Below are 27,177 nucleotides of genomic sequence, written 5' to 3'. Positions count from 1 at the left end.
CTGAAAAGCCTGGTGATCTGTGGAAATGAAAGCCTAATTAAGAGGCTCCCTAGGGACAGGTCAAAGGAGTTCTTTTATCCCTACTGCCCCTATTCCAGTTCCTTGATGCCTATTCTGCTCCTTTCATTCAGCCTAGTCTAAAACTACAGAATACATATTGGGCAAGTTTCCACCTTTGCTTCCTCTACTGTAAATGCATTAGACTATTTGAGTTAAGAATTTTAAAAACCCCGTCCCTTATCTATACACTGATGGGTTTTGTTTTTGAATAGAGCTTACCATTCGAAATTTCTTCTACAATTGTTTTTTTTTTTATTGGACAACAAAACTTTTTAATGTTCGACTCTGACAATAAAAGTCCTTCGAATATCTTTTAATAAATCTGATGAATAATACGTTATCAAATTTCACTTCGGATTTATGTCTTCCTTCTAATTTCAAAGATTGTGTTGCATGCAATTACTTGGGTTAAACTGTTAGAATCGTATTGAGAGTGTCTCACCTCTGTGAAAGCTTTAGGGTGAGTGTCTCTACGGTATCACCCAGAAATAGCAACTGATGCACGTTTTAAAACTTGACATAATTATTTTGCAGATTTAAAGTAATTAATGTCATTCCCTCGATAGTACACGAGGAATAGTACAGCGTTTTATTGTTCTTTCATATCCTCCGCTCCCTCGCATGAAAAATTAGTGACGTTAATTTAAGTTTTAAACAATCCGGTAGTGGTGAAAATGTTCTAAGTATGACAATTCTATGTGAAAGAGTTTTCCAAAGTTTAGAAGCAGGTGTGGGCACTGCTGCACCCACGACCAGTAATCTTTCTCCAGACCACTGAACAGCGCTATGCTAAAATTTTAATTTTTAATTTAAAATTTTAACTTCTCAAAACTCTAACATTTATAAGTTTCCTCTTACCAACGCTCATAAGCAACATCCAAAAATCAAGAAAAGCTTCAGATGCTAACCCTCAGTAGACCACCGCCCCAATCACCATCCCAAATACATTACGCAGCCTCGCTCAAGTCAGTAATTACTCGCTCTTGGTCCTTGGCGTGACGATTAGCTACACCTGATTGGTGCACCGGCTTGTCAGTCACAACGGGGGGGTGGGTGCGCAAAGGCCCGGTTTAAATGAGACGGTGAGTTTTTACGTCATCTGCCAGCGACGAAAGCGCGGGGGGGGGGTCGTGAGCACAACTTGGTGGTGGCGGGGGTGGCCTGCAAAGGTGTCATGGCTGCTGCCGTTGAGCTTACTCGCTCGAGCAGTGGTGACAGGAATCTGGAGCGGAGCTGCAGCCCCAATCTCTCCCAAGAGGTGCTCTGCGAAATCTTTCGCTCTCTGCATAGCCTGGTGGGACAAGTGAGTGGTGATCTGGGGGAGTAGGGGTATGGGAACTATCCGGCCCCTCCCCCCTTTTTTCCTTTAGCGGAGGCGGGGGGCTGCGGAGGGCTGCCGGGGACCGGGACAGAGTATCTGAGGCCGTAGGAGGAGTCCGAGCCCACCCGTCTGCGGTCGGAGCGAGGAGGCCGTATGGGCTTTAGTTCAGGATGGGCTGCAGATCAGATTTCCTTGCAACTCCTCTCCCCAAGAGTGAGAGAGCGTAGTGTAAGTGAAAAACGCGGCTCCGAGAAGAACATGCTTGGAGAGAATGTATAAAAAGCTTTGTGAGTTTGGAAGGTGCCTGACGCTCACCATCCCTTTTCCTGCAGTGAATTTATTATAGAAATTGATAGGTTAGTACGGCCTGAGAGTTTTGGAAAAGCTCTCCCCGCCCTTTTTGGGTGATTTGCTTTTAGAAATCACTTGGTTTATTTCTTTTTTTCTTTCTGGTCGTTGGGTGCATCTCTTACCCTTTAATATGGTGAGGAAAATAAAAGGAATTAATGTAAATACTTCCTGCATAAAGTTCGATGAGTTCTCCATGATTGATACAGTTTGCATCAGAACTTTTGTTTAATCGTCATTTAATTAATTTAACTGGCTGATAAATAGCTTCTGCAGAAATGTCATAATAAATTTCATTTAAATAGAAGTACTCCTTACACTCCATTCCAATCAAGTCACTATTTCGTTTAATGAAGTAAAATGCAAAGCATACTATAAATGAGAAACAACTTGAAAATAAGTTTGTTTGCTTTTAAAAAGGAAATCTTTTCTCTTGTATCTTAGAATATTTTCCAGCTCTAAAAGTTTGTTATGGGGTTGGTACTAGTGCATGCAGTAGGCACAGCAGACTTTTATGTCAAAGATAATGTTAACTTCCTTTATGAAAGCAGAACATTTGTCTGATTTGTAAGAAAAATATTTTTAAAAGCCGTGGGTGGATGGAGAATAGATTTTTTAAAAGGTTATTTCAATATTTTAAAAAATCCTAATATGTTTGTCGTGACTTAAAAAAAAGCATTATTGTAAGTTAAAATTTTGTTTGGTGTAACAGAACAATTATTAATAGAATCTGCTAAAAGTTGTAACTTTTGAACTCAGTTGTTTGCCACAGACTTATTAAAATTTTTTAAAGACCTGGGGACATTAATATTTTAGTGTTATCACCCAAGACCTGTAATGGTTTAACGGATCAAGAACGTTTTATGTCCTGGACATTGGAATTTTAAGATTTGTTTGTATTTTAATGTCAGGATGAAAAAAGTTTATGCTCACCTATAATTTACTGAAGTTTTATTTTCAGTGGTGAGATATTTTTTAAAGTAACATTAAAAAATAATTTAAACATTTCTTTTGAAATGTATACTGAATTTTTAGAACTCATTTACAAATTTTAATACGTATTTTGTGATTAAAGTTTACTTATGTCACCTGTCAAAAATGTTTAAATATTTGGAAAGTTTACATGACACAGTGAAGGAACAAATCTGTACAAGTGTCAAAAAATTAAATCATCGTCTCATCAATTAAATACTAACCATTTTGATATTACTCTTTATATTCGAGATGTATTGTTTAAAGATAAGAATGAAAGCCACAGTACTTATAAAATTGCCCCTGGAGGAAATCATACTTTTGCAACAAGTTTACAGGATGTTTTTTAAAATGTACATTTCAAAAAAAAAAATTAAGCTTCAATATGCCTAATTTCATTCTGCATAGTTATCATTATATAGTTGGCTCTCCTCAATAGGAAACATAAAATTGAATGTTAAAAAGTATCCCAGATTTCAAATTTACTGGTTTTAACTTTATTGCTTGCCTCTGCATGGCTCATTTTACCAAGCTGAAGCATTATTTATTGTTATCTTGGAATTTCATATTTAAGTTTTTACTGAAAATGCATATTTAAATAGTCCATATTAATGTCAGGCTAATTTTCTGAGTGAATGGTTTACAATTACAAGTATAAAGGGTAAAAATGCATAGATCTCATATTACTAATAGGAAATTTGTTGAATAAATAGTTGGATATATTGGGATAATTTTAAAGTTAATTTGTATCATTATTATGTGGTTTTCTTAAAAAAACCAAGCATCTTTAATTGTGCTTGAAAGGCTTACATAATTACGTTAAATTGAAAGAATATGATCACAACATTAAGATTTATTTTCTGTAAGTTATTATTTTCTCTGGAAAATTTGATGCTTTATTTTGGTTGAGGATTTGTATTATCCCTAAACTCTATCATAAATTTGTTATCAACTGATTTTAACAGTCTTAGAGAAGTACAGTAATAGTTTACTTCCATACATAAGTTGTTGTCTAATGAAATTTTTATGGGCATTAATATAAACTAAGATTAATGCAGTAATCGTAATGTAAAATCTTAGTGATTATAAACTAATCTTTGCCACTGCAGCCTATCCAAAACTTCCTATTTCTTTATACTTATCTGATATGGACTTTAAATGTTTCTTGTGTCATGCAAAAGGGTGGTAAATTTTTGTCGTATAGTATTCATTCAATATAGTGCCTTTTATGGTAACTTTGGATCTCTGGTTCTTTGTACAGTGATTCATCTTTTTGTTTTATTAAAATCACAACTCATAACATCTATATTTGAAGTAACGTAATACTTGCCTATATTTTGTAGAAAACATGACTTTTAATAACTGATTTCTGAAAAAACAATAAACTTAATTCTACCATACACCATATCTTTATAGTATGCTATAAACACATGTCCCTAGAAAAGTTTATGGAGGTTCACTTTTATTCACTTGAAAGCCTAGAGATGGAGGCTTTCCCTCTAAAATTTTCACTGATTTTGCTATTAATTTTATATTTGGGTTCTTGGTAGTTTTCTGTATAATCTTATTCTAAGAGGTCACACATAGCCAACTTCTAAGAAATTTTATATGACAAGCCCTCACACAGTATTAGCAAATACTATTTAGCAAAAGATCTGGCCATTCCATTCAGTCTCTGACCATTTATTTCATTATTGTGTAAGTGTTTTTCACTTTCAGATTTCCACAGCTAGATTATAGTTTTTTATTTGAAGTAGATAAACATATTGCTGTTTATCCCTGGACTTTATAATGTGTTTGAATAATGTTGATTTTTAAATTATTTTAAAATTGGCTAAAGTTGAAAATGATAAAAATGTGATTCAGAAAACATCAGAATACTGATACATGTCAGTTATGTCTGTGTGTATATATTTAACAAAAAGAAATGTTTATATCAGAACTTTCATAAATGTGCCTCCCCTTCTGTTTAATGGTCTGAGCTAGAAGTACTGAATAGGGCAAGCCTATCTTGGCCCTCATCCAAAGGCTTTAGATAACGAAGTATCAAAAAAGCCTCATCTTTCCATCTTTCGGGGATGGTTTCACCTATGAGATGGTCCCATTACACAGACCCAAGAACAGAATTAGAATGAGATGTCATTGCGTTTTTTCTATAAAATTACACCTTTCTTGGCCTTTTAAAATGATAACTAGAGCATTTTAATGTATCATTAAAAATCTGGTAACTTTGAGCTAAACAGGCATGTTACTCTAAAGAAATATTTTTGTGACATCCCATATACACAGCTTAATCGTGTAATTTTTGTGATGTTGCTGGTTTGCCCTTTTGAAGCTTAACCTCAGAGATGATGTGGTGAAAATTACAATCGATTGGAACAAGCTCCAGAGCCTCTCGGCATTCCAGCCCGCTTTGCTCTTTAGTGCACTTGAGCAACATGTTTTATATTTACAGGTAAATTTCTTGTTAACAATGTTAAGTCAGTATTGAGAATAGAAATTAACTGTAGTTAAATTATGAGCTAGAGTATTTGTCAGTTCTGTCTTAGCACTGTATTAATAGTGTTATCAATAAGAGGTTACTTCAGCCTCTAACAGATTAGATGCAAATCTGTTAATTTATGTAGTGATCTGGACAGTCTCAGGAATATAGTCCAATAGGCCGATGTGGCTATGAAGATTGAATGAATGCAATTCTATTCAATTCTAGACTTGCCCTGAAAATTCAATACAGTTGCATCTATGGTGGGTTATAATTAAGCAATAAGACACGGCAGGTGTGTGTCATGCTATGATAATGATTCCATGCCTTGGGTGAGTTTGGAGGCTCATGGAGTGCTTTCAGTGGTTCAAGAAGTGGCATTATCCCAGCATGACACATCCTGGAGTGTCTATTGCAATTAAACAGTTTCAGCATAGTTTTTAAAAAGAAAGTAATTTCTGTGACATTAATGTCTCATCTTAGTAAGTAGCCAGTCACTATTTTATCTTTTCTTTTTCTAAACAGTTTGAAATAATTCATCCTCTATATTAGAAATCAACATTGAATTATTTATAATAGTACTGCTATGTTTTTTAATATTTCAGTTCAATAACTGAACAGTATTATGACCTTGCTGGTTTCCAATTGAACATCTCTGCAATTATAATTGTTGTAAGTTTGCAGTTTATCTCTAATCAAAGTATAAAATACGAAGTGTCAAAAGGTAAGTGGAAGAACTGTCTGGATTGGTCCTTTTACGGCTATTAAGATGTTACAAGGTTTCAGAAGAGTACTTGGTATAGTAAACAACAGAAGCAAAATTATAGGTATGAAAAAATAACTGGAACATTGACAAGTATGGGTGTGTTTTGATTAATGGAATAAACATTAATTTTCAGCCCTCTGTTCAGTGACTTTATGGGAAATTTTAACTCTGTTTCATGTTGAAATAGTTAACCCTAATATTAAAGGACAGAAATAATGAGCGATAGAACTCAATTGAGGCCTGATTAATGGGGGGGGATGAGTAGTATAATTTACATTATACAATAGGGTTTTTTTTGTTGTTTTTTTTTTTTTAACTCCCTCTAGTGTAGTGATAGGCATAGATCTCTTTTCAACTGTGGATCTTGGTAGGTTTTTGGGTTTTTTTCTTGTTCATTTTCTTTTTAAAAATTTAATTTCATGACCCAAGAAGTTATCTTGCCATGTCAGGAAAGCCTGAGTGTTCACTCAGCATAACACCTATGTATTTCATGTCTATGCTCTCTCATTCACTTTGGCCAACTGCAGTTTCAAGTGGAGAATCTCCAGTGATACAGTGATAATGCAGGGCTTTGCTGAGTGAGAGCACTGGCTCTCATGTTAAGGAGGAAAAATACTAAGCCTTAGTGTTCTGAGGAGGCATTTGAATGACATGTTAATTAAGTGGCATTGGTGCCAGAGGCTGAGGCTTTGATTTGGCACAAAATAAAAGATGAGTGACAGAACTGATTCCCTCAAAGAAAATTTTAAATTTCCTCAGGTTTTCTTTCTTTCTTTTTTTTTTTTTTAACAGATTTATACCAAATGATAATGGTCACAATAGCAGAGAACAGCAAACACATGTGATCAGATCTATGTATCCTGATATGCCAACTTTTTACATGTAGTCAACTGATATTAAATATTGCATTTATTTAGCAGAAATTTATATAAATGTTAAATGTGTAATTAATTTTGATTAGTTTAAACCGCTGCAGATGGAATTGTGTTCTTCTCAGCCTTTTTTAGCAAAACTTCAGCCTCTGATTAAAGAGGAGAATACAGCTGTTGTTGGAGAGATAGAAAAAACAGAAACGGGGAACAAGAATGAAGTAAATGCCAAATTTCCCATTAGTGACCTACAGGAGGAAGAAAAGCACAAAGATTGTGATTTAGGAGATGTGAAAAAGACACAGATCCATTTTGATCCAGAAGTAGTTCAAATAAAGGCTGGAAAAGCAGAAGTAAGGAGGTTTTATTTGGGGGGGCGAAGAGTGTTGTTTTAAATCTTATGCTCAAATTGTTAAAACATGCATACTTATTGTTTATAGATTGACAGACGAATATCTGCGTTTATTGAAAGAAAGCAAGCTGAAATCAATGAAAACAACGTCAGGGAATTTTGCAATGTTATTGATTGTAATCAAGGTAACTACCTGGAAGAAGTTAATTTTCATAGGATTTTAAGCACAGTTTTTAGAGTTGCTCTGATTTTTCATTTGTTTTTAAAAATGAATAACATTAAATCACAATTTACTTCACAGGTTTATTTAGAAACTAAGCCAGCAGAAATTCTGTTTAATAAGACTACATTGCAAAAATGGGTTTCATTTTAGTTATGCAAAAATCAGATAAATGTGAACATAAAAGGGCTAATGTTTACCACAGGTGAAGATTCTTTTTTAAAGTTCCTTTGGGAAATAAAGTTGAAGTACGGGTGGCAGCATTTTTCAGTCTCACTAATAAGAAGGAACTAAGCTATATAAATTTCGAACCTGTAAATGTACTTTTGAATTTATGTTAATATATAAGTGAACTTAGTAAAGTTGATACTCCTCAAGAGGGAGCAGTTTTCTCACTACTCCTGAGCTTTTTGAAATGTTTTCTGTCACGATAAAAGCAGTCTGTCATCAAGACTGTGGTGTCTTATGCTTTTTTCCTTTCTCTCATAGTGTATACATGTGCTGTTTTTCATCAGATTTTCCTTTTCCTCTCTACTTGATGCTATAGTGTACAGATCTGCAGGCATGCTGCAGAATACAAAATATTGCAGAGCACTAGCATAGATCTTACTCAGGCATCATAGTAATAATCAGAACAAGTAGTTCTTAGAAAAAATTATGGAGAAGAGTTCCTAATTGGAATGAACATTTTCCTTGTTGCCTCTAACATCTCTTAGCTAATTATTATGAATACAGAATTGTCAGATGAACCTAGCATTGACTTATACATTGGTACACTGATTCTCTTAATAATGAAATAATACAGGCTCAAGTGGGTCCTAAATTCAGCCTTTTTTGCTATTAACATTATACATGCATATCTCTAGACTTCGTAAATTTTCCTGTTAGCTTTCAGAACAGGTGCAGTAGTGGCACAGTCTCAGGTACTACAATCCATCCACCTGCAAGCAACCCATGAGAAAGGGTTTGTTGAGGGAGCAAGCACATGTGTCACTAATGTTATTCCTCTGTTCTCCCTGCTAACTCTATTATTATAAACCACCAGGGGATAGAAATTGACAAGAATTGAAATGCTCAGCAGGATTCCTTGGCCCATTCAATCCCTTGCTGGCTCAAAACAGTGCTAGCAAGAATTGCTGTGGAGAGTGACTAGCACTCATACATTCACTATCTTCACACCATGCTGAATTTCTCACTGATGGGTCAGTTAATCTATATACTTGGAATATAACTCTGGAAAGGAGGATAGCTTCTTTTTTTTAACCCTTAGCCCCATGAAATGGTAGAAAGAGAATGGAGAAGTGATGGCCCTTTAAACGTATATTGAGGTGTCTCAAAAAGGAAAGAAAAAGAAAATGATTCTGTTTAGTATCTATATATAAAAGATGATTTGGAATTGTAGTCACACAATTTGATTTGTCGGCAGAACTATTAAGGAAACTTAGACTGAAAAAATATGAATGATTTGTAATGTGTTAGTCTATTCCTTTGATACCTGTCAATCTGATTTAAGTATAAACAAGATTTTTTAAAAAATCAGATCCCATAGGGAAAAAAAGAATTTTCTTTCAGTATCTCTTTTACCATCTATTTTTTATTATAAAATCAGGGGAATTTTTCAGGAAATTTACTGCGATGCATGGTTTTACTTAATGTCATTTTAAATATTATAATTTTTGAAACACTTTTACATTATGTTAACATTATTCCAGTTTTCCCCCAGGTTTGTAATTTATTTGTTGATACCTAATTTGGAAAAAATTATACTTTTCAACTTAGAAAAAAATTGGAACAAATTTTTACAACTTATTTTTTCCTAAAACTGCATTTTTTGGAAAGAGCAGTCTGGAAAGAGACAGGTGGCTTTTGTGATTAGAGATTTTTAAAATGAGCATTGGAAACCTAGGTAAAATGGAAACATATGTGTTATTCTTGATGTTTCAAGATCTTTTTTGTGTGGAGTTCTGAAATAAAAATGTGTTAAATGTATAATTAATCATCTTTATTAGATGATCCCTAATGTGGTCTATAAGTAATATTAAAATGCTGAAGTTTTTTAAAAAGGTATTTCACTAAAAGTAATGAGTTCTATTTATTTCTATGATGAAATAAAGGGAATGATGTCTCTTTGGCTTAGAATTTAAAAGCTATCTATAAAATATATTTCTCCAAAGACCCAGATGGTTTGGGGGGATATTGGTATTTATCAAAAATTAAATTGTGCCACTGAGGCTAAGGCCTTTTCTATATGTAAATCTGAAAATTAGATAAGATTAGATTATAAATTCTAGAGGGGAAAGTTCACTATATTTTATCCTGTATGAGATGGCAATTTAATTACTATTATTTAAAATGATAATTCTCTTATCCAGTAGTATGTTAATATGAATTATTAGAAGTTTATCAAAATCCCATACATTTGAAGTTAAGAATATATTTAAACTTATACTCATCTCAATTCTTCTTAGAAAACAGTTGTGCAAGAACTGATGCCATTTTTACTCCTTACCCAGGATTTAAAAGTCATGTAAAAGGTAAGTATCCACTGTATACCTTCATCATTGACAGAAGCTTTTTCTAGATTAGAAGCAAAATGAAATAGAAATCACTTCCTATCTAAATTTTGTTTATTTTAAAACAAAAAGTCTTGCCTTCGTACTTGGGTTGATGGTCAGATGATCTTTATAAAAAGAATATAAGGTACTCTTAGGGAGATAGAATTTCTGACTTTTAAGCCTATTAAATTTATATTTGAAATGTTTCTTAACTTAGTTTCTAGAGTCGTGAATACATATGGACCACAGACTAGACCTGAAGGAATTCAAGGGTCAGGTCATAAACCTAACAGCTTGCTCCGAGATTGTGGTAATCAGGCTGTCGAAGAACGACTACAAAATATTGAGGCTCATTTGCGATTGCAGACAGGTAAGCAGAGTGCTGGGCGGTGCCCCATAAATGTACCTTTGCGAGTAGTTAAACTCCAGTTTATTTAGTCACAAAATTTTCATTGAGCACCTGCCATGTATAAAACATTGTTCTGACTGGAATGAAAATGAATAAGCATAGTCCTGCTCCCAAAGAATCTACAGTTCATGTGTTTATGCTCTTCTTCCTCCTCTTGCACTTCTCACCGACTTGAGATTGTTAGTAGAATGGGAATAGATTCCAAATAGATCCTGACATTCTTGGTTGATTAAGTCACAGCTGAAAATTAACAGTCTTTTTCCTGCGTCCACTTTCATAACTTAACCATGACTGTGTCTCATTCTTATCATCCACTGTGCTAGGTACAAAGTATTGCTAAGTGCGATCTTAGTCCTCAAGGATCTTTTCAGTCAGGGTAAGCACAGAAACCAGTAAATGCCATAAGGGAAGTGAACTAACATTTATTGAGTAATACTAAGTGCCAGTCACTCTTGAAGTATTATACATGTCAACTCACTTAATATTTAACAGTACCCTTGTGAGTTGTTGGTACTGTTATTGTCAGATAAACTGAGTTCAGAGAGCTCAAGCAACATGCCCAAAGTAGTAATGATAAGTAGAAATCGAACTGCAGTCTTAAAAAACCTCAAACCTTAACTGGCTGCAAAGCCTGAGTCTCCCTCCCCATTTAGTCACCAGATCCTGTTGATTCTGTCTTCTAAATATCTCTCAGATCTACCCACTTCTGTCTGCTTCCACAGCTACTACTCTTGTTGAAGTCACTGTGTTCTCTGCCTCGGACTGATGGATATTTGCTGGTTGCTTTGCTACTTCTTCTTCGAGACCAGTTCTGTACCAGTGGCCAAATTGCTTTTCCTGAAGTTCTGATCTTGCTGATATTGCTACTCCCCAGCTAAAAATTCTTTCATGGTTTCCTGTTACCCTTATATGCATACCAAACTTAGTATTCATTCATTCATTCCACAAATAGGTATTAAGTTCCTACAGTAAGCCAGGTGCTATTCTAGGCACTGAGAATACATGTGAGCAGAAATTCTAATACATAAATTATATGCTGCACAAGAAAAGCTACAGATAAAAGCAGCTTGACCAAGAGAAGAGAAAGGCGCTTGGGATGGGAGGGGACTGTAATTTTAAGTAGCATGGTCTACATCTATAGTTCCAGCCCCATCTCTGGGCTTCCCAACTCTCCCTCATTTTGCTGTTCTAGGGCCTTCCCCAAGGCTTTCTCTTCTGCCCATGCTTTCCCCTCCTGATCCCAGACTGTTATGGACTCCCCTTTTCATGGAGTCTCAATAGCACCTAGTACTCCCTGCCCTCCTTTAGAGCAGTTATCACAGTTGTGTGTGTTGAGTATCTGTTTCCCTTGCTAGATATAAGTGTCTGGCACAGAAATTGTTCGTTTCACCTTTTCAGATCATATGCAAAGTACAGTGGGTACGCAAAGTTAGTGTTCAGCTCGCTCAGGGGAGGTCAAGAGATGGTACCCCTGGTGAAGCGACATTTGCGCCCTTGAAGGATTAGTAGGAATCTGTCAGCAGGCAGGAGCAAATTATTCCAAAAACAGGAAACACCATCTGCAAAAAGCACTGAGGCACACAAATCCAGTTAGGGAATTTTTGAGTCCTGTCTAGCTGGAGTATTTGCTGGCTGGAAGTAGAAGACGAGACTGAGTAAAACTCTGAGGGTAATAAGACATTCGCATTAAATTAATCCCCTCCCCCATAATTAAATGGATTTAAAACAAAACAACTGTATAAAAGGATTGACTGGCTTATTAAGTCTGATAGTATCGGGGTACCTGCGTGGCTCCTCGGTTAAGCGTCCGACTCTTGATTTTGGCTCAGGTCATGATCTCAGGGTTGTAAGACTCAGCCTCATCAGGTTCTGCACACTGAGCATGGAGCCTGCTTGGGATTCCCGCCCCCCTCCCCCGCTTTTTCTCTCTGCCCCTCCCCTAGTTACGTGCGCTCTCTCTCTAAAAAAAAAGTCTAATAGTATCAAATAGTTAATTATGAAAAATATCTCTTGAATTCCAGCTATGTGCCAAGGGCTATTGTAGACACAAGAGATACTGAAATGATATAGTTGCTGTCCCTAGCTTCAAGAACTTTATAATCTGGAAGAAAGAATAATACTGAAGTGGAATGTTATGGGGGCTATGAAGGAAGGGTATGGTGGGGCACAAGGAGCCTCCATGTGAAGAGATTTTAGGCAGTGCCTCACTGATTCAGTGAAGCTTGAACTGGCTCTTGAAAGATACAGAGGTGAGCCATAGGGCATTCTACGTAAAGGTGGCAGCAGGAGCAAAGTCAGTTGGATAAGTTACTTATTTTACCTTACTCAAGAGCAAGAATGACCCAGATCCCAAGACAAAAAACATTCTCAAAAAAGAAACCTGTTTCTAGAGTTTCCGTATTTAACAAGCTGATACTTTTGAAATGAAAATTTGCCCATATGCTTTAATTGCATAATGATTATCTAATTATGTAGTCATTCAGTCAGTAAATATTGAGCACCTGGTGTAGTTTGTGTGAGCTGATGGTTCCGAGGTTTGTGCAGTGCACAAGCTGCACAGCCATACCCAATGAACAAAACAATATTATGCCCTCCTGGAGCTTACATTAAAGTGGAGCGATGGGCAATAAATAAAATATATGGACTGTCAGGTAATAGTAACGGTTTGGAAAAAAAATAAGAGAAAGGATAGGGATTGCAGTGATGAGGGGAGGTTTTAACATTGGTATTTTTTAAAGGGTAGTCAGAGAAGGCCTTGCTGATAGGCTAACTTTTGAACCCAGACCTGAAGTTGGTGAAAGCAAGCCTTGTGAATATGGAGGCAGAGGAACCACAGGTGAGAGTACTTGGCCTCCTTGAATAACGGAAAAAAGGAATCAAGTGGCTAGAATTATAAGGGTGTGGAGAGACTGTCCGAATTGTGTAGGACCTTGGATACTACTGTAAAGGCCCTGGTTTTTAATCTGAGTGAGATGCAAAAGTACTAGAAGATTTTGAGCAGAGAAAGGACACTATCTGACTTTTACATTTTAAAAGAGGTCACTGCTGTGTTGAGAATAGACTATGGGAGCAAGGCAGAAACAAGGAGGCCAATTGGGAGGTTGTGGTATCTATAGAGAGATGGTGGGGGTCTAGACAGAATGGTCACATTGAGGTGCTGAGAAATAAAGAGGATTTGGGATACAATCATAACCTTGAAATTTGAGTAACCTTGATTTATCTTCCCCCTCCACATAAAGTTTGTTAAGAATTATGATAAAGCTCCTCTTTAATATTCTTTTAGGTTAAAGGAGGGAATGTGGCATGTAAGGAGTAATATAAATTGAAGAAAGCGATAAAGATACACTGCAGTCACTGAATTGAACTATTAGGTGTCCCTGTGCATTTTTCTCCTCCCAAGTAACTCTCCAAATCTATCAGAAGTACAAATTATTCTATACAGGAATTCTTCAGTAGCTCGTAATGAATTTAACATAAAATAAAACTGGCAAAATAGGAAGCATAAATGGGACTTGAGGAGAGGTACAACAGAATAATATACCCCACAGTGTATAATGAAATGTGAGCTGAGGATTTCATTTTGTTTTACTCTTGTTCATTATCTTCTCAAGCTTAAATATTCCCCATTCCTCTGCATAAGTATCTTCTTTGCATGTTTTGTTTTGGTTTTGTTTTGTTTTTGTTTTTGTTTTGAGAGAGAGCAGTGGGAGGGGCAGAGGGAGAGAGAGAATCCTGACGCAGACTCCCCGGTGAGCAGGGGCTTGATCATAGGACCCTGAGATCATGACCTGAGACAAAATCAAGAGTCAGCTTAACTGACTGCACCATCCAGGCACCTCTGCATGGTATTTTAAGAATAAAATTTGTAAAAAGAATTGTTCAGTAGTATCTCAGAATTTTTTTTAATGTATTTAGGTGGTCCAGTGCCAAGAGACATTTATCAGAGAATTAAAAAACTTGAGGATAAAATCCTTGAACTGGAAGGAATCTCTCCCGAATATTTTCAATCTGTAGTAAGTATAAGTGTCTTTAAAAAAATATATATATTGTTTATTTTACAATGCTTCATCATATAACTGTTCACTCATTTATCTGCTATAGCCGAAACACCGTTTTAATAATTCAACGATGAACACAGTCCTATGTAGGGAGTTACCTAGTTTTTTAAAAAATTGTAATTCCAAATATCGTATTATATATAGACTCCATAATTTTTTTTTAAAAGGGGTACTTTTATTATATATCACCCAAATTGTCAAACTTGAACCTTTCCATGGCATAATAAATCAGCCTAGGTGGTTGTCAATCCTGTCACTATGAACATGCTATCTTGTAGAACAAAGGCTTCCTCTGGGACCCTGCTCTGTCAGTTATCCTTTCTGTCTCTTTAATCCCTCACTGTCCACAGACTCCTTCCCTCAGCTCATACATGTTTGCATTTGTCCTCCATACTAACCAGACAAACACCTCAATCTGCCACCCTATCTTTTTCTTTACCCTAACCACCAAACTTTTTGAAAGACTAGTCAATATTTGTCTAATTCCTCAACTCTAGCACTTATTTATTCATTCATTCTTACCCCTTTTCCAAGGACATTAAGAAACAGTGTTGTGCTGATAAGTCTCTTTTGTCACATCAGCAGGTTTTAGGCAAGTGATCCTTAGCTCATTGTGTAATTTTCCTCAGTCTTGTGGGGCGATTATATATAACACCTGCCTTTTCTGACATTGGTTTTCCTTCTTTTTGGGGGGGGTTATTTTTAAATTTTATTTATTTTTGGTTTTCTTTTTTTTTTTTTTAAAGCAGCGCCGTATTAGAAAGAACTAAATTATGTAAAAGTGAACAAAATTTTTTAATTCACTCAATTTTTAGTGAAAATTTTACTACAACTCCTATCTGAAAAATTATGTAAAATAACTTATATTAGCATGAATCATTGTAAGTCACTGGTTAAAATATAATTAAAATTATTTTAGGTATAGCAGCAGTTTTTCCAAAGTGGCAAATTGGGTATTAGAGTAAGATACAGAAAAGAAGTATTTTCAGATGAAGGAGGCAGGTTACATAACAGATGTGAGCAGTGAAACCCAAAGATCAAAAATTTAGAGAAAGAGTTTTAGTGATTTATTCCCCTCAAATGTAAAATGAGGTTTACTAAAGTTCTAAGGGCTGAAGCAAGGATTCAATGAGATAATACCAGTCAAGCACTTAGCACGCTGCCTAGCACATGGTAAAACCTCAGTAACTGTTAGCATTTATTTAGTTTCAGAAACTATGTATGAAGTCGCTGTATAAATGTGGATAAGTCACATATTTCCTCTGGCCTTCAGTTGCCTAATTGAGAAGATTTCTTGGTTGTACTAATTAAAAGGTCTTTCCAATTTTAGGGTTATTCCTTGAATGTATCTTCCTAGAAGACTTGATAAAGATTTTATGCTTTTTCCTATAACAGTCTACTGTATGTTGTTCCCATTCAAGCTGCCTTCATTAAGAATTCCTAGGCAGGTTATTTTTCTAGTTCAATTTCATACTTTTTAATATAGTCCTTGTTAACAATAGAATTGATCTTACAAGAGAGTATCATAGTATTAGATGCCTCCAGAGAGATCTTGCCCCTTCATTAATCTCTTTGATTTTGACTTATAAAGCTTAACATTTACCTGCTATTGAACTTGGTTAACAAAAGAACAGTCCTTCAAATCATAATCTTGTTTTGGGGGATCTCTTATACACAGCATAGAACGTTGAGAGTGTTTGGTTAAAAAGGTAGCATAGTACGATTATAGAGGACCTTAAATGCTATACCCAGAAGTTCAAAGTATTTAAAGTTTAAATGCTATTGAAAGCATTTGAGCAGGGAGGTAACTTGTGCAAATTACTTAGAAGATTTATCTAATACTGTTCTGGAAGGTAAATGAGAAGGGACAGACTAATATTAAGGAGACAGTATTATACTAGCTTAGATGTGAAGTGAGATCCTGAACTAAGGACAAGAGTGAGAATGGAAAAGATTAATGCAAGAGATAGTAGGAAATAAAGTTGACAAATACTGATAATTGATTGGCTGTGGAAAGAGACAGTGAGCAAGGGTGAGTCTACTTTCTGATTGGAAAAAATATACACCATCATTGACAGAAATAAAATCTGAGGGGGAGATATTTGGGGAGGAAATGTGAATTTAAAGTCCTATCAGGATATACAGATAGAAACATCAGGTAAGCTTTTCAAGGGTAGGACTTGTATAATTGGGAGTCTGTGCAGAGGTGATAGTTAAACACAGAATGGGTAAGAACATTAAGACTATCAGAGACAACTTGGTGACTGCCTAATAACTTCAGCAGCCGGAAGCATTACAAATGTAAACAGAATTGGTCTGGATGTGTTAGGTTGCCATTCCTGTGATAAAACTAGTACTTTAAAAAAATATTTCCAATTACACAATTGGAACAATATACATTTAATTAGACAATATTAAACAATATACATTTGATTAGAAGGATCACTTCTGGATTAGTATTGGAAATGACATGTCCAAGTTAATAGTGAGCCACGAGGAGGCACAAAACACTGAAAGGGTTTAAACATTCAGATTAACTCTGTCCTCAAGGCCTATGAATAAATATGGCACAGGCCCAAAGGGAAGGAAGATCTCATACTCACTCACCCGTCCATAATAGAATGCACGTGCCATCTGCAGGAGCTGCAGTCCTTGCTGCAGTAGATCCAGCACTAGGAATGTCCATGCACATGAGACGAGTTATACACATACTCTGCGCAGGACATAGCATGTTATTTATCACTCTTAACCATCCTCATGCTGGGAGTACACGCAAGGCAATTACATATTTTTACATGTCTTTCAAAGGTGTACAGAAAAGACTACATGTGCTATGTAGTCTTCTAGCTTCTAAAGTTAGTAAGGGAAATTTGAGCCCATTAAGTTTCTTAAGGATTGAAATTTGTAGAAAATTCTGAACTCTGAAAAGATTTTAAATGAAATGTGTTTAATTCAGATTTACATGTAGGTGAATTCTAAACACAGGGAAGACTCATAGTTGAACAGAGATTCGTTATCATGGGTAATATTGAAGCACAGCATATGAGAAGGGAAAAGCTAACAGGAAAAATATATAAATTGTATTTGGCTCACAGAACAAAGGTAGACTATGTGAAGTTCTTTTCAGTTATGAAACAGACATAAAACTCCAAAAAATGTATATTAAGCAGGAATTATAAATGTATATAAAGCAGGAATTATAACAAAGATTAGTATTTTGTTGCACCTTTTAATATAATAGTTCTAAGATCTTTACTCTTCACATTCAACATGGAAAGATCTGAATGCGGTAATGTTTTAAAATTTTAAAGGACATCACCTAAATAAACCATTTAGAACATAGAATCCTTATGAGTATTTCCAAAGAATTACTTACTGATTTTATTATATTTTATTTTTTTAAAGATTTTATTTATTTATTTGACAGAGATAGAGACAGCCAGCGAGAGAGGGAACACAAGCAGGGGGAGTGGGAGAGGAAGAAGCAGGCTCATAGTGGAGAAGCCTGATGTGGGGCTCGATCCCAGAACACCGGGATCACACCCTGAGCCGAAGGTAGACGCTTAACCGCTGTGCCACCCAGGCGCCCCTTACTTANCGATCCCAGAACACCGGGATCACACCCTGAGCCGAAGGTAGACGCTTAACCGCTGTGCCACCCAGGCGCCCCTTACTTAACTGATTTTAAATTATGACCCTTGAAACAGTAAATATAACATGCTTCACAAGTACATTTTTATAGCACTTTGTTCATTTTATAGCACTTATCACTTACAATCGTATGTTTATACATCTGTTTTTCATAGTATTTTGAACCTCTGAAGGGAAGGAACAGTGTCTTGTTCATCTTTGAACATATAGACTGTAGTAGGCATTGAATAAATGTGTGAATGGAAGGTTTTGGCTGAGAATTCACTATTGGACTTTTGAAGGTGTGTTAACTTTGTTCCAAAGCACTGACTAGGTGGAATCTTCAGTCTATAATGGTAACTCCTGGTTGTAAAGTGTAGGGAGATGGGAGTCAGCTGCATGTGCACAGGCCATGTATGTGTCCAAGGTCATGGTGGGCCCGAAACATGAGGTGGCAACTGGATCTGGCTGGAAAATTAAATTGCAAACATATTTTGGAGGGCCTTGAAGGCCACACTAACCAGTTTGCAATTCCAGTGTCATCGGTGCACAGTTACGTTTTTGAGAAAGAGAAACCTATAAACTTAGGTTCCTATCTGGTGGCATTATGAAGTCTGAATTGGAGAGAGATTAGAATCAAGGAAGATAGTTTAGGAAACATCATTGTCCACACTGGGGAGAAATGAAGATCGAATCAGGGTAGTGGGATGGGACTCAAAGGGAAGAAATATTTAAGACACTACACCTAAAATAAGCCCCCAAAGACCACATTTTACTCTTTTCAAGTTACTAAATCATTGATGTCCTTATTCTCCTCATTCAGATACTTCTCGGTTTGGCTTTGTGATATAATAGTAATCTGATTGTTCAGTGATGTGGAAACTATTGATATTTTATAGACTAAACTCTTAGGCAAAAAGGGGAAGTTGTTTTTGTTTTTGTTTTTTTGTTTTTTTACAGGGGGAATTATATTTTAATCAGGTATGTAAAAAGGCCTCTCTTGGAAAGGTAGAGGATTCTTCTGACCAAAATTAAACATTAAGCCCTTACCTGACTATGGGCCCCATCACAGGTACCCAGCTCAGTTTGGCAAAGGAAGGAACCTGTTTATATAAGCACCTTTCCCCCCCATATTTAATAATTCCAACACTTAATGATTTCCCACTTACTGTAACTACTGATAAGAGGCATAGCTTGAAATTCTTTGAAATACCTTTTGACACAAAGGGAAATTGACTTTTATCTTCTCTTCTAAATCTCAGTGGTCAGAAATGTTCATGAGAAAATTTTGCTACCTACATTGACAGTTTCTTTGTCAAATGTACCAATATATTAATTTGCCATTCAAAAGTTTGTGGTTCTGTGAGACTAAGAACAAAATCTAAAAAATATCATTTGGTCAGGGTTTAAAAGGCTCAGCAGCATATCAGTGAGAATGCTGTCAGTTTATGTTGTAGACATTTAAACTCAAACTGGCTTAAACAGTGTGGAAGTTATCTTATAAAGTAGGAAGTTCAGCACAGTACACTCTTCACGGTAATGGATTCACTGGCTAAATCATGGTTGTCATGGTTGTCAAGAATTGGGCCCTAACCCTCAGTTCTGCTTGGTGTTGGCTTTTCCCCAGGCAGATGGCAAGACCACTACTGTTAGGTGTCCTGTTCAGATACAGCAGTGTCCAGAGGAACTGCCTCCTTTGAGGGCTTTCTCTTAGAAGTGAGGAAATTTTTTCCAGAAGCTCTCCCCCTAATCCCCAGCAGACCTCTTCTTACTCATTGGCTAGGATTGGGCCCATGCCCATTCCAGTCACCGACAAGACCAGTGGGGTACGACCAGCATTCCCGAGAGTCACGTGGAGGAGCAGTGGATAGCTGTTTGCACAGAGAGCCACAGTGATCATTAGAGTCAGTCAGCGGTCTGTGTGCATGTGGTGTCTTTTCACCCCTTGCCCTGGTACTCTAAATCGTCTTTTCCTCTGTCTAATGCTGCTTCACTTGTTCAGCATCCTGGGATGAAAGGCTATAAAAAAAGGATACTAAAAAACCGCCAGAGCACCTCCTTCCATAATTACCCTCATTAGAAGCTGGGAAGGAGCCTGGGAAGAGCATGTTGCTTCGATGTTACTACTATGTACTTTTAATATCATCGTTTGGAGGGTACCTTCCAAGATACAAGAAGGCAGATGTCAGTGGCAGCTAGTGCTTGCTGAGAGTTGTGGGCTTTGTTTCTGCCAGGGCTCTCCACATTTTGTTCAGTATTCTATAAAGGAAAATTGTTTAGATTTTAGAAGCATTGATTACTTACTTTTTTTACTTTTAATCTAGAGCTTTTCTGGAAAAAGAAGAAAAGTTCAACCACCTCAGGTAAGTTACTGCATTCTCTTTGTGGCTTCTGAACTAGTTTGATTAGTTTTATACCTCTCTTATCAATAAAAGTTCCTACTCTGGTTGCTTTTAGATCATACCCTGGGATTTAGGACTGAAAAAAAAGGGCGGCATAAATTTATGAACTTGAATTAAAGAAATAATTTTATTTCAAAGGGCATGGAATGATTCAGATAGGCCAAATATAAAAGTGTATCTAGCTGTTAACTTGTAGCAAAATGTATCAGTTACAAAAAGCTGAAAAATAATAAATGATCAAGTAATTTAACCCACCCCCCCCCTTTTTAAAAGATGTAGTTATTTGAGAGAAAAAGAGAGCAAGCACGAGGAGGAGCAGAAGGGATAGACGCCACCCCTCCCCCTCTGAGCACAGAGCTCAGAGCCCTATACCCATGGGGTTTGATCTCACAACCCTGAAATCACGACCTGAGCTGAAACCAAGAGTCTGATGTTTAACCGATTTGGGGGTCGAACTCAGGACCCCAAGGTCAAGAGCTGCATTCTCTACCTACTGAGCCAGCCAGGCGCCCCTCACCGCTTTGCTGACACTACTAATTAGCAGCATCTAAATCCAAAAAGGGTATTTGGCAGAGGTTGACTTCAGCCCACCACTGTCCATAGTACTACTATATTAATTAGTTGAATCTTAATTAGTGAGGTTCTGGTAGCTGTTAATGGCAGTAATGTAAAATTAAAGTTGGAGAAAACTTTAGAATTTTTTGACTTTTTTTTTCCTTTAAAGATTGTACTTATTTATTTGACAGAGAGAACACAAGCAGGGGGAGCAGCAGGCAGGGGGGAGAAGGTTTAGAAAGCAGGCTCCCCAGTGAGCAGAGAGCCCAACTCAGAGCTTCATCCCAGGACTCTGGGATCGTGATCTGAGCCGAAGGCAGAGGCTTAACCGACTGAGCCACCCAGGAGCTCCCTTGATTTATTTTTTAAGAGTAGCATACTACTTATTTTTTAATTGTAAAATTTTGAGTACATTTTTGAGGGCATCCATTTTTTCCAGGAGAGGTAGTTGATTACAGTTGACCCATCAAAAGAGAATTTCCAGCAGTTAAGCTAATCCTAAAGTTTAATTTTTTTACTGTTGATTATGAGAATAGTCAGTTAAAGAAAGTTTTTACAATCCTTTCTAAGTATAAGAGGTCCAGGAGAGCTTTGTCATTAAGAAAGAAAAAGAAAGAAAGAAAAATATTTAAGCCTTATTATTTTATGCCTTTAAATTTATGATATAGTCAACATATATAGTTCAATTTAAAAATTATGCTGACACATATAGTTCAATTTAAAAATTATTCTCATGAAGAAAAAAAAGACATTTACCATATTTTAAGTAGTTATAGTTCACTTAGCACTTTATCTGCATTAAGATACTTCCGAGTCATATTCACCAATTTGTATTCTTGTTGTTTACAGCAGAACTATTCACTGGCTGAACTTGATGAAAAAATTAGTGCCCTCAAACAAGCCCTGCTCAGAAAATCAAGAGAAGCAGAATCCCTGGCTACTCACCACCTTCCGTGAAAAACTCCTCTTTCTTGTCTTTGACTTTTTTATATACGTGTAACTTACACTGCATTTAATTAAATGGATATGTATTCATCAATGTAGACTTCCCTCTGAAGTCAAGGTTTCTTTTCACGTGAGTCCAGCCTGCACAAAGTTATCGTCAGCTATTCCAGTGAATTTTGAAATGGTTAAGGCATTAAAAACAGCATTGTCAGAATCTATTCCCTTCTGTTTTAAAGGAGGTATTTTGCAAATTGAAAAACTTAATTCGAAAGCACATCTTTTTATGTGTGTGTGTACGTACCATAGAAAGGAATATTTATTTTGAATAGTGATATTTAAAAGGACTTTATATTTGTAACATCACCGTTAACCAGTTTATTAGTTTAAATCTGTACTTTGTACATAAGAGGCATTCAACAAAAATTTATCAACTGAAATAAATTTTAAATGAATGTATACAGTTTTTTTTCAAATGTCAATTTTAATGTAAATAAACAGTAGATCCCACCTTTATTCCCTTACTGACTGTTGTGTCCTTGAGCAAGTTAATGTCATTGTGTCTTAATTTCCATATCTGCAAAATGGGAGTGATAATAATAAAACCTATAGTTGTCATGAATAGGCGAGATCATGCTCGCACAGCTTTTGAAACTGGCCCAAGGAAGTGCTGGGTAAACGTTAGCTATTATTACTGTATAAAACCAAAGCTGTCTTTGAGTGTTTAGATGTTACAAACAGTCCCTTGAGAGAGAGCCTCACTTTTTTACAGTGTCCCAGTTATGTTAGGCAGTATATGTATTTCCATAGTTGCAAATTAAACATTTGATAAGATACAGCTACTGTCAAAGAGGAGATATTTAGGTCAAGAATTGTTTGGCTGCAAGAAATCAGAAATCTACCTAAAATAGCCTGTAAACAGGAAGTTGTTAAAAAGAATCAGAAATCTGGAATTGAATTGCAGGAAGTATAGCTGGACATTGTGGTGTCTAGGAGGTCACCAACAGTTCATCTCTTCCTCTGTGTGTGCAGTTGCCCCTGGCTGTTCCTACGTGTAGTTCTGTCTCTATCCCCTACCTTCCTTCTTTTTTGCTCTCCCTCTTCCTCTGTGCCTCTTTCCCTCTTCCGTTCTTTTTCTCTTCCACCTAAGCATCTATGCGTCTGCTTTATTCACTCTCTGTGAACTGATTTCTCTGAAGGCCTCTTCATTACTCCTCCTCCATACAGGGTGACGTGTCGGCTCTGTCTCCATAGCCTTGGCATTCGTGCCTTTGAGTTGCCGTGGTGCAAACTCTGAACCCAGCTCGGTAGAACCTGACAACTACACTGACCGCTCCCTCCTCCCTGGTATCTCTAGTCCAGCTCCTGAGACGGAAGCTCACTTAGCCTGATCAGTGGTCTCGGGCAGTTGTGGCCAGAGGATGGGGCAGGAGCGCCTCACAGAAACATGCAGTACGCACGCAACCTTGCACAACTATTTGCGGGAGCCTTGAACGTGGAGTCACCTGGTAAAAAATGGGGCTTTGGAATCATTCCCAAGAAGTGGACGTGGACTAGGTTGATTCCACTAACATCTTAATCTCTGCAGATAGTCTTGCCTAACGCGATCCAGTATTACAGGTACGACTACAAGTGACTGCTCCTCACTCTCCGTCTGGTTATCGTAATCACCATCCTGCCAGAATGACCTCCTCTGGGTTTACAGGCACATTTTACTACCATCACGCCAAAAATACAATAGGAAACATCAATAAAAATGATCAATTAGAAAAAGAGGTTGGGTAGGGAAGAAACCTAGAAAAAAGGATCCAATACTGGTCACTAGTTTGCCGCTAAATAAATGTCCTGAGTCTGTTTCCTGACCCCCTTGGCAGTTTCGAATAAGTTCCTAAATCATGTTTGACAGTCCCAGGATCTGTCCATTAGAAGGATTTCCTTTTCCCATTGTCCTTTAGGCCTTCTGAAGGACATTAGAGTCAACCTCTCTCCACTCTTACTAAAGTATTGTCTGGGGCCAGCATCCTTTATACTTGAGTCAGAGCCTCCAGAAGAGACCAGCACTAAACACCATGTTGCTGTGAGTTGGTATAGGGACTTGTTCAAAACTAAGGTTCTTCTGATAACTACCCCAGAATTTTAGTGAGTTTTCAGTTATTGTCTGAGTACATCCTTGACTAAAAGGCAATGCCAGGAATTTCTGTAGGGGTAAGCTTGCTTCCTTAATTATCAGGCTACCTAAGGACCATTCCCTCAGGATTTTTGTTAATTCAGCTCTTCTTAGACCCATTGTTGTTAATGGCCCTGTCCTCAAGAGAATAATGGAGGAAAAGTGGGAAAAGGTTGCAGAACTGGAAGCACTTCTTCCACAGTCTACCCCTAAAAATCCCTTCCCTCCACAGATTACATTCCAGTCTAAGGAAGTGATTTACTAGGGTCTGGGAGTTAGCAGACGTGATAGTAATCAACATGTTTATCCCACAGAAAAGGGCTGGGTTTCCCAAACTATTCTAGCTACTGCTAGATATCGTCAATTGCTAGGCTCCTGAGCCCTGAGCTTTTCATGAGGAGTATCTGAACCTCATTTTTAACAGTCCCAGACTTCCCTTTCTGAAACGACACAAATTCCTGCCTTTCCCTATCTGCTTTTAGCCAGACAACCTGGTATAGAAAACTTCACCACTGTGTTTTAATCATGTCCACAGTGAATAAACCCACTCCTACATTTCAACAGTTGACAATTTTAAATCTGAAGTTTTGCCTTTATTGACATGTGGTTTGGGTCCCAAGAGATTTTAGACAATTGTTCAGCTATTTTGCCATCTCTTACCTCTATTCTACCAGTTTTCCATGGAACAGCGAATCCTTTCCGTCACTCCTGCCTTTACCCCATCCCCTCTGCCTTGACTCCACAGCTAGTTCCTCGTTTTCACTCACAGTCTGTTACTTGCAATCCCATTGCTGGCACTTATTTCTGTTTTAGGGATTTGTTGTTTTCAAGAAACCAACCCAACTCTAAGTAAAGGGGTGTTATAAAGAATGTGAGTAATTCAAATTGCAGGAAGTTCAGGTTTTGTCAGTCCTCACTGGGTCATGTTGTCTAGATTCTGAATATCCACTTCACTCTGCTTGTAGCTTGACTTCTCTGAAAATGTCTTCTCTGTACTTCACAATCTAGTTTTGCTTAAGACTTTGGGGTCTGTGGTGCTGCTAGCTCTGACCTATCTCTCTGGCTCTAGTACCCCACGTTTGTTTATTATGATTCAAAATCTGAAAAAAGAAGAATTTATATTCAAAACTGTCTACCCCAACCAATTACCTGTGGCCTGAGTGTTAGAATTTCCAAGAACAAAAAGAGCCACATGCACCCAGTCCTTTGAGGAATGAGGGGCACTTCCAGCAAAGAAAGCGTGGGCCGAAACTGCCCCTGTGAGCCAGACTGATGAAAAGGTCTGTGATCTAGACCTTTATAAAGTTTTTAGTTCTCTAAGAAATATTTTTTTTCCCCATGACTTCATCTGAGACACTACATGGATCCAGTGAACAAAATTTTAGCTATGGGTTTCTTTTTTTTGAGCAGTTCTAACTTTATATTGCTATTTCATGACTTTTAGTCTTTTTTTTTTTTTTAAAGATTTTTTCATTTATTTATTTGACAGAGATACAGACAGCCAGCGAGAGAGGGAACACAAGCAGGGGGAGTGGGAGAGGAAGAAGCAGGCTCATAGCAGAGGAGCCTGATGTGGGGCTCGATCCCATAACGCCGGGATCACGCCCTGAGCTGAAGGCAGACGCTTAACCACTGTGCCACCCAGGCACCCCCATGACTTTTAATATTCTCCAAGGGATAAAGAGAAAATGTGCTTTTTAAAAACAGAAAATGTATAACTTTCAATTCCCATNTGACTTTTAGTCTTAATATTCTCCAAGGGATAAAGAGAAAATGTGCTTTTTAAAAACAGAAAATGTATAACTTTCAATTCCCATACAGGTCCACTGGATCCTTTTATAACTCTAAGATACATTATGGGATCTCAGTGATTTAATTCTTCCTACATCTTTTGAAATATTTTATTTCATCATCCCAGGAATTATTTAATCATTACTAATCAATTATTTCCAACTAGGCTTTAAAAGACTAAAATAGTAAGGAAATGAAAAAATGATGGAATCCCCTAGAAGAAGAATGTAATATATGTAATAGTAAAATAAATGATCATCCTTCAGTTTTTATATAGCATTGCCCAAAGTATTACATTATCTTTCAGGAAGATACAAAAATTTGGAGAGACACCATCTATAAAATTTGTTGTTTGGGGAGTGCCTGAATGGCTCACTCGTTAAGTGTCTGCCTTTGGCTCAGGGCGTGATCCTGGGGTGCTGGGATCGAGCCCCATGTCGGGCTCCCTGCTCTGCTGGGAGCCTGCTTCTTCCTCTTCCACTCCCGCTGCTTATGTTCCCTCTCTCACTGGCTGTCTCTCTCTGTCAAATAAATAAATAAAATCTTAAAAAAAAAAAAAGAAATTTGTTGTTTTGGGGTTTTTTTAAAAAGGCTTTTGATGATTATAGTTAATAGTTTAGAATTCTTTGTTTTGACTACAGTGGCAAGTACAAGGAAATTAACAGAAGAATTTCCACAATTATTAAAGAAATCAGAAGGTGAAAGCAAAGAGACAAAGGGCAGTACTTGGGACCCTAATGATGCTGATGAGATTGACCATGCAAGCAAAATCTCAGACCATGAAGTCCAGGCTGTATATTCTATTTTCTATTCTCTTTTTAAAATTATTTTTATTATTTTTTTTATTATGTTCATAGACTGTATATTCTGAATCAGTTTTCTCAAACTTAAGGATGGATGAGTGAACCATATATTTATAAGGACAATTAGAAAATCTGTTATTCTCATCCACTTATTCAACAGGATAGACTTCATCATGCAAATTTTACAAGGACCTGGACCATCTAATTTTGCTAAATGGGTGGTGTGGCTGTATTCTTTCACTTTGTATGATGTTTATGCATCAAAATATACTTGATATAGTTCCTATGTTGAAAAATGTTGAAGACAGCTATGTATACAAAGGTGATTGAAAGGAAATAAGTGATGTGGAAATGAAAAAATTATAGGACTGGTCATTGTCACTGCTTATAAATCTAAAAATTAAAATGTTTTCAGGGATGCCTGGGTGGCTCAGTTGGTTGGGTGTCTGCCTTTGGCTCAGGTCATGATTCCAGC

General features: G+C 36.9%; 1 protein-coding gene across 7 annotated transcripts; it reads left to right on the top strand.

Annotated features, from left to right (window-relative positions):
• The first annotated feature begins 1,188 nt into the window (after nucleotides 1-1,188).
• MBIP (MAP3K12 binding inhibitory protein 1) lies at nucleotides 1,189-22,465 on the top strand. 7 transcript variants are annotated; one of them, XM_034648478.1, is made up of 9 exons: nucleotides 1,189-1,318; nucleotides 5,037-5,156; nucleotides 6,947-7,171; nucleotides 7,259-7,355; nucleotides 9,859-9,924; nucleotides 10,163-10,315; nucleotides 14,270-14,367; nucleotides 20,367-20,405; nucleotides 21,849-22,465. In XM_034648478.1, exons 1-9 carry the CDS (start codon nucleotides 1,235-1,237, stop codon nucleotides 21,954-21,956), a joined length of 990 nt encoding a protein of 329 aa, XP_034504369.1. In that variant the 5' UTR covers nucleotides 1,189-1,234; the 3' UTR covers nucleotides 21,957-22,465. The 7 variants fall into 7 exon arrangements, with proteins under 7 accessions (XP_034504369.1, XP_034504368.1, XP_002929142.3 ...); XM_034648477.1 differs by having other exon boundaries at nucleotides 1,189-1,363; nucleotides 21,852-22,465; XM_002929096.4 differs by having other exon boundaries at nucleotides 1,189-1,363.
• Nucleotides 22,466-27,177: the final 4,712 nt, after the last annotated feature.

This window comes from Ailuropoda melanoleuca, chromosome 20 (genome assembly GCF_002007445.2).
Source record: "Ailuropoda melanoleuca isolate Jingjing chromosome 20, ASM200744v2, whole genome shotgun sequence".
Lineage (NCBI taxonomy): Eukaryota > Metazoa > Chordata > Mammalia > Carnivora > Ursidae > Ailuropoda > Ailuropoda melanoleuca.
Note: the sequence above shows the minus strand (reverse complement) of the source record. Positions and strands in the feature narration are given on the sequence as shown.

Coding starts and splice junctions, on each gene's coding strand:
- MBIP (XM_002929096.4), top strand. CDS start 1,235: ATGGCTGCTGCCGTTGAGCTTACTCGCTCGAGCAGTGGTGACAGGAAT. Junction 9,925..10,162: donor ATTTAAAAGTCATGTAAAAG/GTAAGTATCCAC, acceptor TTCTTAACTTAG/TTTCTAGAGTCGTGAATACA. Junction 14,368..20,366: donor CCGAATATTTTCAATCTGTA/GTAAGTATAAGT, acceptor CTTTTAATCTAG/AGCTTTTCTGGAAAAAGAAG.